General features: G+C 41.3%; 1 protein-coding gene across 2 annotated transcripts in view; it reads right to left on the reverse strand.

Moving 5' to 3' along the window:
* Nucleotides 1-17011, reverse strand: part of POU2F1 (POU class 2 homeobox 1) — a 201115-nt gene extending 184104 nt beyond the window's left edge. Inside the window, exon 1 of one of the 2 annotated variants that reach the window (XM_007989659.3) lies at nt 16489-17011. In XM_007989659.3, the coding sequence (XP_007987850.1) occupies nt 16489-16549 (61 nt within the window). In that variant the 5' untranslated portion in view covers nt 16550-17011. Of the gene's footprint in view, nt 1-15685; nt 15772-16488 lie in introns of those variants that run through there. The other variant, XM_007989662.3, reaches the window with a different exon arrangement.
* Between the last annotated feature and the right edge of the window lie 1204 nt (nt 17012-18215).

The following is an 18215-nucleotide window of genomic DNA, read 5'->3' on the forward strand; positions in this document are numbered from 1 at the left end:
AAGTGGTAAAAATAACATACTGACAGTTGAAAAAGAAAATACAAAAATTACTTGATAAAAATTGTCAAAACGTACCAGAAAAACAAAAAACAAGACCAACAGGACTGTTACTGTAACCTGTTTCTTTTCTGAGCTCTTTCCTCACCCATCCCAAATAGCAGGAAAAAAACTTATGTATGCAACAATCTGAATCTATTAACCTCTCAACGTTCTAAATAATCCAGCAGAAAGTCTAGGTAGGCGTTTACACTCCACAACACACACAAGTATGTTCTCACTAGATAACCTCTCTCCATTAAGGTCACTGTCATCTTCCCTCACCACCGAGACTTTACAACGCTGTCACTGCTGTATGTTAACCCTAGTTCACAAGTATTATCACCATCGAGCCATCTCTACTCAGAATTTAAATACTTTCCTCCTTATTGTCAGCTTCCTTAAATTTCTTGCTCCCCATGTCCCAGAGAACTCCAAGCTTGTCAGGAGGTTAGGTGAAATCCAGCACTGAAAATATTTCAGGATTAGTCTTATGATTTCCAAGTCCTTGTGTAGAAAATAAACCCCTAGACTGCTAAAACTGTATTATCTTTCCATTTCTCCTTTATCCCTACCTCCCATATATTTGACTTAAAAATTAAAATGCCTTTAGAGAAAGCAGAGTTAAAAAAAAAAAAATGCTCACTCCAGTTCTCTGCAAAGAGAAACATTTTTGTGCAAGAGTAGAGTATGACTCTCCAGGACCACAGTGCCACAGCTGACCCATCCCTGCCCAGACTCTGCAACCATCCCCTCTCTATAAATGAACAGCTAATAGTGGGCTGCAAGTAAAACATGTGACTACCAACAGGTAGACTGATTCAAGCTCCACGTGCATCCCTAAGCTACTTCTCCAAAGAGGTATAGGAATTAGGTGCCGGGAAGGAGGTGGGTCAGGTACACATGGAAAGAGAATATTTAAGAAGTCATAAATTTTCAGGAAAACTACAAGTATTCTGAAATGGCCAAAACAGGAAAAATAAATCATTGTTGTACATTCGAAAACAATGATTTATTTTTGTTTTCAATGATAACATATTTTATATTTAATAAAATTTAGTAAGATTTAATTTAATAAAAATTTATAAGATGTCAGCCGGGTGCGGTGGCTCAGGCCTGTAATCCCAGCACTTTGGAAGTCTGAGGCAGGTGGATCAAGAGGTCAGGAGTTCAAGACCAGCCTAGCCAAGATGGTGAAACCCCATCTCTACTAAAAATACAAAAATTGGCCAGACATGGTGGCAGGTGACTGTAATCCCAGCTCCTCAGGAGGCTGAGGCAGAGAATGGCTTGAACCCGGGAGGTGGAGGCTGCAGTGAGCCGAGATTACACCACTGCACTCCAGCCTGGGCAACAGAGCAAGAGTCTATCAAAAAAAAAAAAAAAAAGATGTCCAACTTAAGAGTAAAAACATTAAATTAAAGCAATGAGGTGTTTTTCATCAACCTAGGGAAAATTTAAAAGACTAATAGTTAACAGTGCTGGAGAAACTGACACCATTAAACACTGTAGATAAAAAATATAGAGTGGTACTAAAAGCAACCTGACAACATGTACAAAATTTTTAAATGTGTATATTCTGTTAAAGAAAGTTTTTGGGAGACTACTATTTTGGACTAGCCTCCTCCACTAGGTTCCAGCAGAAGAGCCCAAACCAGTATTTGGTTTTCTGTTCCTATATCAATTCACTTAGGATTACGACTTCCAGCTCCATCCATGTTGCTGCAAAGAACATAATTTCATTAAAATGTTTATTTAAATGGGTGAACTAAAGAATAGAGAGCCATGGGGGAAAAATGGCAAGTATATAACAGGATATGCACTATGACTCCTTTTTTAAAAACTATGTGTACATGCATGACAAAAGCATGCACATCTAAACGTGGACATCTGCCTGCAACACATGGGAACAAATCCCAGGAAATGGGCTCAATCACCAAACCAGTCTCGTACTGGTCCTGATAGCATTAAGTAACTAGCATTATGTAACTACTAAGATGTGATTCCAACAGCATAACAAGGCAATGGTTTTGCCACTATAGTCTAATCGCCTGAAATCATACCATGATTTTTTCCAGCAACACTCATAAATTGGTAATTTATCTTAGACTATAGTGATGTTGAAGATGTCACTCATGAGAGTTTTTTCAACAATTCCTTTGTAAATAATGATGATTGGCATATGAGTGTTCATGTATAAAACAGTCTGCCAAAACAGCATTCTCCTTGGCCAGAGCATGAAGCAGCAAGCACTCGGGGGGAGGGAAAGCACTAGGAAGAGGAAGGTGAGGGGACTTAGCAATGAATGTAGTGTAAAAGAAAAATTGAGAAACAAACAGCATTAACAACTCAATAAGGTGATGCAGGGCATGATTAAACAAAGTGTGTATGACTGGAAACCAACGCCATGAAATAGCTGACTTCTCATTAGACACAATAATCAACTGTTATGTTTCCTCAATTGAAAGCTACAGCCTTAGTTTAGTAACAGCTTGGTAGGGGGGAAAGGAAGTGGTTGGTAAAAAGTGGTAAACAAATCCACTTTTTGCATAATTTGCTTGCATATTAATTTTAAGTCACAAGTCATTTGAGAACACTGAAATATCTTAAATTATGTTTTTATCAAAATAACACGTAAACAGAGTAAATCCTAATTTTCTATTTCACCAACTGGGTGACAAAAAAATATAAATGCTGCTCCAGATGAAAATTATCCCAAGGTTAACATGTGCAATTAGCTTCAGTTTCACATATATTTGTTTTAACAGACAGGGTATTGCTCTGCCATCCTGGCTGGCGTACAGTAGCACAATCACAGTTCATCACAGCCTGGAACTCCTGGGCTCAAGAGGTCCTCCTGCTTCCGCATCCAGACTAGTTAGGACTATAGGCAAGTACTACCACGCTTGGCTAGTATTTTAAATTTTTTTGCAGAGAGAGGGTCTCGCTACGTTGCCCAGGCCAGTCTCAAACTCATGGTCTCAAGCAATCCTTCCACCCCAGCCTCCCAAAGTGCTGGCATTACAGGCATGAGCCGCCATGCCTACCCTAAAATACAATTCTTAACAAAAACCCAAAATGTTCAGAATTTATGGGTTTCCAGGATCAGCAGTTTGCATACAATCAACTTCAAAAACACAGTCAGCACCTAGAAATCCTGAAAGCTAAGTTAACATTAGATCTGATAATCAATTGTCTGCGTCTCCAAAATGCAATACAGAGATAAAAATGCACACTTGATTCTAGAGCACACAATCTGGACCTGGGAACTGTACAAAGCACCGAGGTTAAACTCAGCATAACAGCTGTTAAATCTATAGATCCTAACAGTGGAAATTCTGCAACCCCAATTCCACTTGATATATTCTTCATCATTCTACTGGCTTGAAGCAGAAATTAATGGGTAAGAGCCTGATGATCTTAACTGCCTACTGCCATAATCAAAACAGAAACCTAGGTGTGTCACTTAGCCTCTTTAAGCCTTGGTTTCCTAACCTAAAAGATGGGGTAACAATATACACCCCCATGGGGGTCACTGTAATTAACATAAATGCATGTAAAGCATTTAGTACAATAACTGGCACAAAAACTTGATAAATTTTATTGCTGTTGTTACTAGGAATCAATGTATTTATTGAAAAGTATGGATTCTCATCCACAATTTCCAACTGTGGACTTGTCACTAAAAAGTACAAAGATCATGCAAATAGCCTCATAATATGAAAATCATCTTCGGCTCTTCAGCTAAATCTCATTCTTACCGAATCAGCTATGCCGAACTTTGGTTCTTTGAAAGTTCTGTGTTTTCATTAGTTTCAAGAATTGTATGTGCAGTCATGCACTACTTAACGATGGTATGTCATTAGACGATTTTGTCATTGTGTGATCACAGAATGTACTTACATAAACCCAAATGGTATAGCCTACTATACACCTAAACTATATGGTATAGCCTGTTGCTCCTAGACTACAAACCTGTACAGCATATTATTCTACTGTTGTACTGCAAGTATCCTAACACAATGGTAAGTATTTGTGTATTTAAAAATACCTAGGCCAGGCACAGTGGCTCACATCTGTAATCCCAGCACTTTGGGAGGCCAAGCCAAGAGGACTGCTTGAGTCCAGGAGTTCAAGACTAGCCTGGGCAACATGGCAAAACCCCGTCTCTACAAAAAAAAAAAATTAGCTGGACATGGGTACGTGTGCCTGTGGTACCAGCTCCTCAGAAGGTTGAGGTGGGATGATCACCTGAGCCCTGGAAGGTAGAAGCTGCAGTCAGCTGTGACTACACCACTGCACTCCAGCCTGGGTGACAGAGCGAGATCCTATTTAAAAAAAAAAAAAAAAAAAAAAAAAAAAAAATTTCATTAATTAAATAATTAAAAAATAAAAATATTTAAACATAGAAAAAGTACAGTTAAAAACATGGTGTAAAAGATTTAAAAATGGTACACCTGTAGAGGGCATTACCTGAATGGGCTTGCAAGACTGGAAGTTGCTTTGGGTGAGTCAATGACTGAAGAGTCAGTGAATGTGAAGGCCTATGGCATTACTGTTCACTTTAAAAACACTATATACTTAGGCTACACTAAATTTATAAGAAAAACATGTCTGTGTTCAATAATCAATTAACTAGCTTACTGTAACTTTTTTTTTTTTGAGATGGAGACTCACACTCTGTCACCCAGGCTGGAGTGCAGTGGCACGATCTCAGCTCACTGCAACTTTCACTTCCCAGGTTCAAGCAATTCTCCTGCCTCAGCCTCCCAAAGAACTGGGATTATAGGCGTGTGCCACCACACCCAGCTAATTTTTGTGTTTTTTGTAAAGGCGGGGTTTCACCACGTTGGCCAGGCTGGCCTTGAACGCCTGACCTTAGGTGATCCACCCACCTCAGCCTCCCAAAGTGCTGGGATTACAGGCCTGAACCACTGCACCGGGCCTACTGTAACTTTACTTTATAAGCTTTAAAATGTTAAAAACTTTTTGAGTCTTACAGTAACAGTTTCAAACATATTGTATAGCTGTATAAAAAAATGTTTTCCTTATATCCTTATTCTATAAGCTATTTTCTATTTAAATTTTTTAATTTTTTACCTTTTAAATGTTTTTGTTAATAACTAAGACACAAACACAGACATCAGCCTAGGCCTACACAGGGTCAGGATCATCACAATGTTACTAGGAGATGGGAATGTTTCAGTTCTGTTATAATCTTATGGGACTGCCATTGTATACTGGTCCATAGACTGAGAAGTCATTATGCAGTACGTGATTGCACAGCTGACCCTTGAACAAAATGGGTATGAACTGTGTGGGTCCACTTAAATCAGGTTTTCTCAATCACATGCAAATTAAAAATACAGAATTCATGGCATGCAAACAGTTCATATTCACAGGGGCTCTGAGGCCCAGGGCCCAGGCACACTTTTCACATACTCAGGTTCCACAGGGCCTACTGCAGGACTTAAGCATGTGCAGATTTTGATATTGGTGTGGGGAGGGGCGGGCATGGGTGGGGAATCCTGGAACCAATCCCCTTGTGGTATGCCCCTGTGTATAATGAGGGATGTCTGAGATGTCTGCATAGTGTTCCCCTTGCTCAGAACATGTTCAATTCCACTTCTCACTCCCAGGCCTTGAACTGATAAATTCCTATTCATCTTTCACATCTAAGTGTAAACATGATATCCTCAGAGAGCCCCTTCCCAAATCCTCTTGTCCAGATTAGCAGTCCCCACCTTATGCTCCTGGAGTACTTCAAACCTCCCATATTCTACTCATTAAACTATGACCAGTGTTATTTAATATATATTTCTCCAATAGACCAATATACACTTTGAGAGGACAGAGATGGTATCTTATTCATTATTCTATCACCTGTGCTTAGTACATTATAAGGAGGAGAAGCTCTATAAATATTTGTTGAATTAAATGAATGAAAAAACTGGCCATATTGGTTCATCATAATCTAGTTTTTATTCACACTGAATATCACAATTCTTGATAAGCTTACTGCCTTTGTTCATTCGCATTCTAATAGGATGTTTCAAGTTTAAAGTCTAAATCTCATCTTCAGTACTACCCACTGCATAAAATTTAGCTCTCCTACTAGGACAGAACCAAGCTTATCATGTTCTATATATTTAATAAATGCTCAGGTAAGCCGAACTGATCAAAATACCTATTATATTTACTGATCTTCACCCAAAAGATGTTTTTGAATAATTCCAGTTTAAAAAGAAAAAAAAAAAAAGTATGAAAACTATTTATCTAGCCCAGTCCATAATTTTACCAGTAAGAATCCTACGGGTTGGAAAAGTTTAGTGATTTATTCAGGATCAGAAAGCTATTACAGTTCATGCTAAAAGCAGAATAAGGATCCAAGTCTCCTAATTCTCAGTCTGTCTTTCCAGTATAGGGCCGTTCTGGTGCATTAATTGAAAACCATTATTCAAGGTATGTTAAGCAATAAATAATCTTGAAGTGCAACAAGTAATCATTTAATGTTATCAAATCACCTCTAGAGCTTTTTTAAAGTACGGATTTTCAGACCTCTACTGTATTAGAAATTGGGCCTTCTCATGTTGAAAAAGTTCCAACGGTGATTCTTGTCCCAACAAAGATTGAGAACCACTAATCCCATCAACCAAGCATTCATTATTTGTTAAATGTCTAGGCCTACTCTGTCCCTACCAGTATGTTCCTGCACTCAAAGCTCTTAGGACAAGATTTACTTACATAATCAACTACAGAAGAAAATAGGACTGTGTATAACGAAGTGCTGAATTGGGTAACTGAACACAAATTAAGTGCTAATTTCAGAGAAAGTATGACAGGAGCTCAGATTTGACAGATGGCTATTTGTGGAGATAAAGAAATGGACAGACAGGTCCCTTAAGATAAACAAGGGCAAAAGTTTTCAAGTCATGACCAGCAGAAGTCCTAAGGATCCTGTGAAAGTGCCTCAAGAGCTACTGTGGAAAGGAGGCAGAAAATGCTTTCTTGCTCCAACGTCCAATTTTAATAAGAACAGCTCCACTTTTGCCTTTTAAAAAGAACACCAAAGTTTCAAGTTTGAAATCCCTTATTTTACAAATGTAATTTAAAAAAAAATGCATGGTGAAGTAACTTGTCCTAAAGTTACAAAGCTAATTAGTGATAAGAGAAGCCAGGTCTCTGAATACCCAGTACTTTTTTTCACTCTACCATACCTTACACCATGGCCTTCCAATGGAGGAAAAAGTGTGAGTAAAGGTTCACACACAACGTCCCACACACACTGACCTGACTAAAACACTGGGTGCACTTTCAGGTCATGTGTCTCAAACTGGGATTGAGGTTGCGAGGATGGTAATGGGAGAAAGTCTCAGGCAAGTCTCAGGATAAATTATAGCCATCCTCCCAAGACAGATCTTCAAATTTTAGGGAGATTTCTTAAAAAATTAAAATCTGATAATATGCTGTATTTGTGGTAGAAATGGAGAATAAGGGAACTTCCTTGGTGGAATTGTTGAGTCATGCTATTTAAGGAAGTAGTAAAGATAAGAATGCATAGGCAAGGGTGGGGGCTAGATAACAGAATGCCCTGAAATCAAGGGAAGTCTGTATTTGCTTCAATGCAACACCTCCATCGTATAAAGTTTTCAGAAGAGTACTAGAAGTGTTCATTCCTCCTAAGATGCTAGCTGCTCCAAAAAATGAACAGCCTATAGTCAGGTGCCCCACAGAATCCATCAGTTGCTAAAGCTTCTGCTTCTCCACAGCAGCACAAGTAATAAAATTCCTGATTTTACTCCTGTGCTCATGTAAGAAAAACTATTAGAGAGTTACTTTAAAAATGCTTCTGCTGTCAATTTGTTACTCCCCACAGCATCCCTCTAACACTGGTATTATCACCATCGTATTGCTGAAGGAAATATCCTTAGAAGACAGTGCCAAAGCCAAAATGAGATATCTAGAATTTACAATGTTCAGATTCAATACTCAGTCCACACGCACAGTGGCATGAGCAACTCAAACTTAGTATTAATGTTTATCAAACATTTAATTCACTAAAAAATTTTCAATTTTCACAAGGAATCTACAACCTAATAAGACCCACCCACCCAAACACGTCTCACATGACATGCCAAAGTGAATCCACTGACTTACTCCCCAAACGGCTCCTTCTCCCAATATCGCTACATCTGCTTATGGTACTACTCTTTTCTGGATAACCTAAATTCAAAACCTTGATCATCTCTTTGCATCTAATTAGTTGCTAAACACTTTAAGGGCTCTGATCATGACACAGTCCATAACAAAAAAAAATTAAAAAAAAAATTCAGTGACTTCCTGCTGCCTAGCAAATAAAATCCAAACTCTTACACCAACACAAAGGATTCAGAGCTCTCCACAATACAGCCCCAAAGTGCCTTAATACACAGCCTAAATAACAGCTAACCTGGAAGTCTTGCTGTTACCCACACTTAATGCTTATGAAAACACATGACCTTGAGAAAGTCACTTAATCTGAGTTTTATTTTACTCAACTATAAAATGGGTATAGTAACGCTTGCCTGAAAGGACTGAGGTAATGAAAATGAGAATGTGGCTATAAATTTTAAAGTACTATAAAAATACAGACACTATCATTATGTCACGGTTATGGTAATGTTATTTATACCTGCCTTGCTCCAGAAAGGATGTAAGGTGGCCCACATAAAACAAGATAAAAAGAGTTTAAATATGGAAACAATAAAAGAAATACAAAACAAATGTATGGACAAAAAACGGATCTACTAATCAGGCTAACAGAAATGTAAACATAATTGCCTATGCGTGTGCTTTTCAGGTTAATAATTTGACCTAAACACTGTAGTTTGATTTGAAAAGGAAACTAAGTCAATTAGACAATTCAGTGTCCATAAGACTAAAAACAAACAGTTTCTACTGTAAAGACCAGGCAAGAATTTCTCCCAAAGGTCCTTATTCCATGTAATGTAATTGGACAATATCATCAACACCTTTATCACGGCTTATTTCATAAATCATTAGACTGAAAGTCTCTTGAGGTCAAGTAATTTTTAAATTATGTTTGTATCTCTAGTAGCACCTACAGTAATTAGTTAATAAACCAAATACCTCTATATAATGGTTTCTAAGGATCTAATCTCTCCCTTCCTGTTTCAAACCATCTTGCACACCACCACATCACTCCTATCATTTTTATCACATCAGTCCCTATTTCAAAATCCTCCAACAGCTTTCCTGCACATAGAACAAATGCTTCCTCATTCTTTACCTACACATCACAATGTTGAACACAACCTCCCCTGCAATGGTCTTCCCTGTATTCCCATTCCTCTAAATTCTTTTTGCCCTTTAAAGCTTGGTTTAAAAGTCTCACCTTCTACACAAAGCCTTCTCTGACTGACAGCAATGGGGCAGGAGGAGAGACTGGGAGGTGGGAGACAGTCAGAAGTCTTGTGTTCTTATCTGTTATTGAATAGTTAAGTGACTGCGGGCAAGTCACTAAATCATTGTGAGAATATTTCCTCATCTGTGAAGCAAAAGCTTTAGGAAAGATTATATCTAAATTATCTTCCAGCTACAATATATTCTAGGATGCTCTGGCTCTTTCAAACTTGGACACACCCTGATCTATTCTCCGATCTTCATTATCTGTTACATATTTTAATATGTAATTACATACATTGTTTTTCAATTTTTCCTGCTTAAGTAAACATACCAACTCCTCCGCAGCAGTCATAATTCCTTGTTATCCCCAAAGACCACAGGCATAGGACCAGGTACATAGCAGATACCCTTTATAAACTGGGATGGTAACTATCTTAAAACATTAATTATAATATTGCTTGCTGCGATATGAATCAGCCAAAAAAAGTTGTATTTTTCATTAAGCAGACCACTAAAATAAGCGTACTAAAACAAGACAATACCTAAGTCACTTATCCATATAAAAATGTACTCCCTTTAGGCATCAGTGCAACTCCATTAAGGTGATCATATGTTTAAGCACAAATGAGTCTTTTAACACACAGCATATTGTTCATTTTCCAGCCATTCCTGTTTATATCTTCTATTGCAAAGAGAAAGTTCAATAGAGGGGGGAAACCCTGCCATAATAATAATTATTATTTTATTGATTTAATTTCATATACCATTTCTATATTCCCACATAAAAAATATAAAGTTACAAAGAATTATGAAAAATAATGTGATAAATTGCACTTGCTATGACTTTCAATATTGAAGACTTAGTAAAGCTACTACAAACACTTAGCTTTGTGCAATGTGAACACTGGCTTTTAAAAAAAAGTTAGTATAATGTATCCTCTCCGGATAAATGTCCAGGAGTTCCAGTAGTTTAAAAGAAATCTGGGCCAGGTGTGGTAGCTCATGCCTGTAGTCCCAGCACTTTGGGAGGCCACAGTAGGACTGCTTAAGCTCAGGAGTTTGAGACTAGCCTAGGCAACATAGCAAGACCACGTCCCTTAAAAAAATTAAAAATAAGATAAAATAAATAAATAAAAGATAATCTGATAAATCTAGAGGTTTGCCGATTCCTCTTTTGCTCAATTACTAGTCCTGTCAGCAAAATGTAGGCAACACTGAAAACTTGAGTATTTGCTTAATTGGAAAAAATAAATAAATAAATAAAACCCAAAACAAAAGAGCTCTATTAGTCATTGAGTATACAAACATATCAGTGCTCAAAAAATTCACACCCCATAGTAAAAACACAACAGAACCCCATAACCATATGCACTCTATGCAAGGAGTATCTTCAAATCAGGCTCCACTCATGCTATTTTTGTTTCCATTGTTATTACTGCTGAAACAGTTTATAAGAGCTCATCACCTGTTTAGAACACAGAAATACTTCGGTACAAACAAACCAATTTATTCCTAAGAAGAACTAAAATCTACAGTTATTCAACTACCTTTACTTATGAAATATCAATAATGCACAAAAATGTCCAGCAAAAGATGCATAAGGAAACTGCTATTCTCTGTGAACCTTATTATCCCTTTCGACCACTCAAAAAGATATTTACATCCTTTAAGCAACACAGTAAGAATTAAGCAAAATGGTGACCCAAAGTTATCCCCAAAAAAGGAAAAGGAAAAAATTCATGCAGAAAGGGTACAGAAATTGAAAGCACATATGTCACTGAATCAAATCGACAACTTTCAACTCTAATGCCCAACAAATAGTAAGTACGTTTGTTCAGACATTTAGCATTTAAGGAGGGATCAGAAAGAAGAACATGGGTGACCAAAAGGGGGCATGTTTTATCTGTGACTTGGTCTGTTCCCTAAACACAAATTATTTCAATAGTTCTAAATTCAAATGCAATCACTTTCACTAGGAAAAACACATTCCTGCTTAAAATCAGGCTTCATAGCAAGTCTTTACTAATCACAAAAACTGTGTAATTAACACAATTATATAAAGGCAAATTAATGAGTCACACAACATTATTTTTAATGGTGCTTGAAAGACTAATGCAAAGATTACAACTACGGGGTTTCAACATTAAAAAACAAAACAAAAATAGCCAGTAACAGCAAGGCAATCACTACTACATAATATTACAGTCTTTCAAATACAAAGGAAACATTCATGAAAATGAGTGACCAACTTAAAAAACATAAATAAATTCAAGATGAAGGAATACAGATTCAAGAAACAGGTCAAATATTTCAATTTTTAATAGGAAATACTTAACATTCAAATTTCCACTTCTGTTATTTTAGAACCACCTGCCTAAGATATTCAAGGCTCTATTAAATATCTTCGGTGGCTTGAGAAGAGCAATGTAACATTTTGAGCCCTGAACTTACTCCAAAATCCACTAACCAGATGAATGGCAGATTGACAATTATTTCAAACTAAGGCAGCAATGAAACACGTTATATTTACACTGCTTTATACTACCTATTGATGCAGAGAATAGTAAATTTAAAATATGGCAGAACACTACACCTGAATTCATTTAAACCTGAATAATAGCCACTATTTATTTTTTCCTTGTCTACTGGGATTTTTGACAATGACAAAATGAAAGGAATTACAAACTAATTTGAGGGAAGAGGTTAAAAATTACTCTTACAGTAATGGTTTGGAAGCAGAACAGTCCTTTAGAAATCAAAAACAGTTGGTCAGCGGTCACATGAATTTTCAAGACCTTGATTCAAAAGTATCATTATAATTAATAGGTGGGAGAGTTAAGAAAGTGACAATGAGCCGGGTGTGGTGGCTCACACCTGCAATCCAGCACTTTGGGAGGCCGAGGCGGGTGGATCACTTGAGGTCAGGAGTTCGAGACCAGCCTGGCCAACATGGTGAAACCCCACCTCTACAAAAAATACAAAAATTAATCGGGCGTCATGGTGCATGCCTGTAGTACCAGCTACTCAGGAGGCTGACGCAGGAGAATCGCTTGAACCCAGGAGGCAGAGGTTGCAGTGAGCCGAGATCGCACCACTGCACTCCAGCCTGGGACACACAGCAAGACTCTGTCTGGAAAAAAAACAAAAAAAAAAGAAGAAAGTGACAATGGATTTCCTAGAAATACGCAGGAAGCTACTTGACAGATGTAAAAGGAGACAGGCAGGTTATAAACTCATGTGGGTTCAAAAGTAACCTAAAATACTCTATCAAATTTGGATCACAAATTCAAGTTAGAAATAAAGCACAACAATTTTATCATTCTTCGGAATTTGAATCATCACCTTAAAATAAACTAATTAAAAATAGAGAAATGTCTTACAAGAAAATCTATTAATATGTCAAAAATTCCAAGTGCAACCACTATGTTGCAATGGAACAATTTTAAAAATCACTAATCAATCAAAAGAAAATGAACAAACTAGTCCAAATTAAGATAAATCCAAAAAGAATTCTGAATTTAAAAAAAAAAACTGTTTTCAAAGCACATGCTTTCTTGTAAGTATTCTACCTTATTTTCAACATTATCATTTCCACCTAAAAGAATACATAGCCCTCATTACTCACTGAAATGGATTCCAAGGCAAATGGTCGCTCCACTAGCCTAAGCCATGCTCTGATTAAGAAACACAGTTTCTTACAAAAGTTTAGGGGACCACAACAAACATATCTAAAATAAGTATTTATACAGGTCACTTCTATGATTATATTTATCTAAAACCCAAATACTCCATTTGAGAATTTTAAGGAAATGAATTTTTACAATAGCATTAAAAGTGAACCAAAATATAAGGCCAGTAAACAACATCCATCCTTTTCTGTATTACAAAAACTGTAACAGTGAAATTTTGTTTGTAAAATCCAATGTACGGTTTATCACTTTGTATAAAATAACTACGGCCTCAGTAGTGGTTAAATTGCAGCTATAAAGGAAATTGTCCCGAGATAAATGGTTTCCCTATGAGAAGGCTTCACTGCTACACTTCACCTCAGGACAATAAATCAAATTAACTGCACCTTGTCCTCTGTCCAATGACATCATCAGTTTGACCACATCATGGGAATCGGGTGCAAAAACATATGCTATTTAAGGCATGAAATTATATTACTGCTTTTTGTCCATCCAACCTCATACTTCAGGTCTCTGAAGCAGTCATTCACCTAAAGGTTCTCTTAAAAGCTACAGATTTTTTTTTTCCTGCTGCATTCAGGGCCTGCCTACTGTGAGTGAAAGAAGAAAAATGGTGAGAACTGGTTATCTGAAATTAGCTTGCGTTTAGTCCATCAAACCTAGAATTTTGTTACACATTAAGCTGAAGACCAATGTCCCACAAAATACATAGCTAGCCACTCACCAAAATGTCTTAACATAATTTCAAAGGTTTAACACATTAGTGTTAAACCCCAGTCCTCTAATACTTCCCTCAACTATGCAGCGGTAAACATCCACCAATGAGAGACAACACCAGTCACACTCACACTCACACACACCCCTACACAAAATAAAAATGTTAAAGAAAATTTTACCCCAGGAAAGACCAAAAATCAAAATTACTGTTTCCTCTAAACAGTAAAAGTTAATCTGCCCCTCACAGGCCAACTGTCCTAAGTCTAGATAAAACATAAAATCAATTCTGACAACTTAAAGAAGAGGGGCGGGTGTGCTGGGAGGAGAATAAGTTCCAAGATCAGGGTAAACACAATGCCTGCGTTTATTCTTCTTTTTTCACTCATTTAACCATGACACAAATACTCAAAGAAAACATAACCCCATTTTTGTTTTCAGCAATGCTACAATTAAAATAAGCAAGTCTATGACAACGATAGCACAAAATTTACGTCAGCTCCATTTTAAATTAGAATGAAGATGTTCGAAAGGGAGCACCACAGCAAGAAATTAAGAAAGTGTTAATTGGAATTTCTAATATTTAGCTACTCCACAACTCTTAGAGGAAAAGAAAAATGTCTCAGTTTCACAAATACTGCAGATCTTTACAAAGCCTTAAAGTATTTAACATGGGGGTGGGGAGCAAGCGGGGTACCTATCCCCAAAACTAAGTGATTTGGATTAAACTGAAATAAATTTCATAGGCTCTGAAAATGAAATACAGGACAGATTTTTTCCCCCTAGGCCCAATACTACTGCAAACTATAAGAAAGTCTTTTTAAGAGAAAACAAACCATATCAGAGTTGATACTTAGCTAGGAGCTGTTTTAATGCTAGTAAAGCCCCAAGAGAGTTTGTTTTGCCCGCGGAGGAGGGGAAAGTGTGTGGAAGTTGGTGGAGGTAGTCATTTTGGTTATTAGTAAATAAATCAAGCAGCACAGAACATGAGGCCTAGGCAACTGCTAGAGGAGCCAAGGCCTAGCTTTCCCCCTCTCTTCCCAGCACGGCCTGGGTTTGATCTCAGAGCCCTGTGGATTGCCAAGGAAAAAAAAAGAATCATATCGAACCACAAAAGCACATGGGGCGAATGTAAAATATAAACACGGCGTTGGGCTGTGAGTGGCTGTTATTAAAGGTCTGAATTACTAAACATGAGAGGCGGGGAAAGCCAGGCGGCCATTTCAATAATATAAACCTCCCCGAATTAGACATTATTCAAATGAGAAGAGGTTCGGCTAAGCAGAGAGTAAAGACGACCCAGCACCCAGCGAGAAAACACCGCCACAGAAGAAGGGAGGGGGATCCCCGTCCCTCCCCACCGACTCCCAACAGGAGAGAGGAAATCGAGATCAACTTGTCAGGCCAGCCCATTCTGGGGCAGGAGGGCAGCCCTTTACATCCAAGTTCTCGGGAGGCCTCTGGGAGCTTCTAGGGCCTCGGAGCGAGAGGCCCCAGAGGGCCACCCGCCCCGTGCGTCCCGGTCAGGCGCAAGGGGTGTGGGGAGCGGCGTGGGGGGGGGCAGCGGGGAGGGGCAAAGGGAAACGGAGGTCAGACCACGCCAGGCACCTCCAGCCCAACTCGCCCGCGAAGCCCCGGCGGACAACGCAAAGGGGCTGCCGGCCGCCGGCCAGGGGCGCGCGGACCGCCCCAGAGGACATCCCCACGGAAGGAACTTGCCCCAAGGACTCCTTCCAACCCAGTCCACCCCCTAGGGGGGCGACGCAGACCCCTGCGCGGGTTCCCCACCCCCGCCGCCCCAGGCCACCTCTTAGCGCCCACGACCGCTCACCCCTACCCACCTAGAGAGCAGGCCTGGCTTGGGTCAGGCCACCACACCGGGGACCACTGGGGCGCGGCCGAGGTGCCTGGGGCCGTGACCCCCGGGCTCAGCCCCGCTTGGACCCCCGTGCGGTGGCGGGGAGCGGGCAGGGAGCTCTCCCCGCGCGCACCCCCGGTTGCCCTGAGGGCCGCCCCCCGAGGCGGGCAGCGCCCCCCCGCCCGGGCCCGTTCCCGGGGGAAGACGCGTGCGGGTGTCCGGCCGCCGGGGTCCGCTCCGGCCCCGCCGCCTCCCCGGCATTGTGCTCGCCGCCGCCTCCATCCCCCTCCACGCCCCCCACCCCGCGCCCGCTCGGCCCCAGCCGCCCGCCCGCGCCCCACTGCGCCCCGCCAGCCCAGCAGCTATGAATATGTAAAATGTCTTTATTGTCCTCTCCCTCTGCCCCGGCCCCGCCGCCCCGCCGCGGACCCGCTCGGGTTCGGGCAAGGCGGCTAGGAGGCGGCAGCGGCGGCCGGCAGAGGAGGAGGGCCGGTGCCGGCGGGCGGGCGGCGGGCGGCGAGCGGCGGCGGGGTGGGCCAGGGGCAGGAGGAGGGCGGTGGATCGCAGCCCCCTTTGCCCCTTGTCTTCCCCCTCCGCCTGGCCGCTCCGAGCCTCTTTCCCCCTCCGCTTGGCGCCCGGCGGGGGCTCCGTGCTCCCCGGCCCCCCATCTCCCCGCCGTTAATTATAATAATCCTGAGTACTAATAAATTATGCTAAGTCGCGGGGGGGGCAGCGGGAGCCGGGGTTGAGTATGAATATGAATATGTAAAATGCTGTAATGATTACCTGCTGCTGCTGCCGCCGCGGCTGAACTCTCATCTTGACTCGCTGCTCCTCCGTCCGCCATTTTGAATATTTTAACCAAAATCGCCCGGTCGATAAACCCTCCCTTGCTCTGCCTCCCCTCCCCCCTCCCGCCCTGCTTGCCTCCTCCCTCCTCTCCGCCCCCTCCCGCTCCTTCCTCTCCCCGGGCGCGCGCCAGGGGGCGCGCGAGGCCGGCGCTGTTCGCCCCGGCCCCCTCAGAAGAGCTCCACCCCCGTCCCGCGCTCTGCGCACGCGCCTTCGGGCCGCTGTGGCCTTTCGGTAGCTAAAGCAGCGCCCCCAATCTGCCCGTCACCCCTTCGCTTCGTTTTTCGTCTCGGCTCTGCGCATGCGCGCCTTTCTCCACGCGCCTGAAGTGTGGCCGGCGCATGCGCTCCCTCTAGCTCGGAACCAGATTATATAGTGCCCTAGGCGTTTGTGATGTCTTAAGACTTCTCCCTTTTCCTCCCGCTTTGCTTCCCTCCCGGCTTCGCTCCGGTCTCCCCCAGTGGCCCGTGGCATTGTAAATGCAGGGCAAGGAGCACAGCGGCCAGGAGCGTGGGGGCGCGTGGAGGGGCAGTGGGCGGCCCGCGTGCCCTGTGCCCCGTACTTTCTTCAGGCTTTCCGCGCAGTTGAAACATTGGCAACAATGGACAAGCCGCTCCTCGCTAGGTAATTTCCGGCCCTCTGGGCAGGTAGAGGCGGAAACGACCGCAGCGGGGGCCGGGCATGAGACACCTGCTGAGCCACACGCGGGCCTCCCGCTTTAAATTTGAATCCGAACTAATCCCCGCCCCCGGCTCTGCCAATGCAGGAGACCCGGCACCGGCAAACGCGAGGGGGAGTGTCCTGTGATTGTTTTAATTAGCCCTAAATCTCTTCTGCTCTACTTGCTTCTAACGCCCAGCTGGCTTCCTCGGCAACTAGGCGTCTTATTAAGTCGCTAATTTCCGTCCTACCCTCCTTTCTGCCTTCACGCCCCTCTGACGCCGCTCCCCCCGATCGAAACAGACCCCATCTTCTGAGGCTTTCCCCTCCCTTTTCCCGCCTTGGAACACCTTTTAAAACCTAGCAGTAAGCTGATAACTAATAAAAATGTCGAAATCAACCGTAACTTCATCGTGAATTTTATTTTACTGTTTCTCACAGTAAATATGGTATTGGGGAAAGGTTTCCCGTTGCACGTATCTTTCTTGGTAGCTAGTCATAATGTTGTTAAGTTTTATCTTAAATGGTGAAATTCCCTGGACAAAGTCCCAGGTCTAATTATTTTACTAATTCTTAAAGCCCTATGGTTTTTCTAGGCTTGTTTTTTTGTTTGTTTTTTCAGAATAAAAAGAAAGGTGTATTTCATGGTAAGCAAAGTTTTGTTTTGTTTTGTTTTGTTTTTAAATCAGCTCTAGTTAATCTGTCTTGAGAGAGATGACGGAAGCTTAAATTGGGTAGAATTGTCGGTTCTACACTTAAAAACAACTGATTTCCAAGTGAGAGCAATTATTTTAACGGCTAAAGTTTTAGTCATCCTAGCATGCTCGTTGAACTCCTTTAACTGTGCAAGTACAGTTAAAGCTATGGTCAGTGACAGGCAACGATTTGGGGGTGGGATTGATTTATTCGTGGTAATTAAGCTTTAGGGTGTGTGTATGAGTGTTTGAACCAAATAATTAGACCGTCCTGTAATCTAATTATTTCGAGCCACGCCAACCAGCACA

This window comes from Chlorocebus sabaeus, chromosome 25 (assembly GCF_047675955.1).
Source record: "Chlorocebus sabaeus isolate Y175 chromosome 25, mChlSab1.0.hap1, whole genome shotgun sequence".
In the NCBI taxonomy this organism is placed as follows: Eukaryota; Metazoa; Chordata; class Mammalia; order Primates; family Cercopithecidae; genus Chlorocebus; species Chlorocebus sabaeus.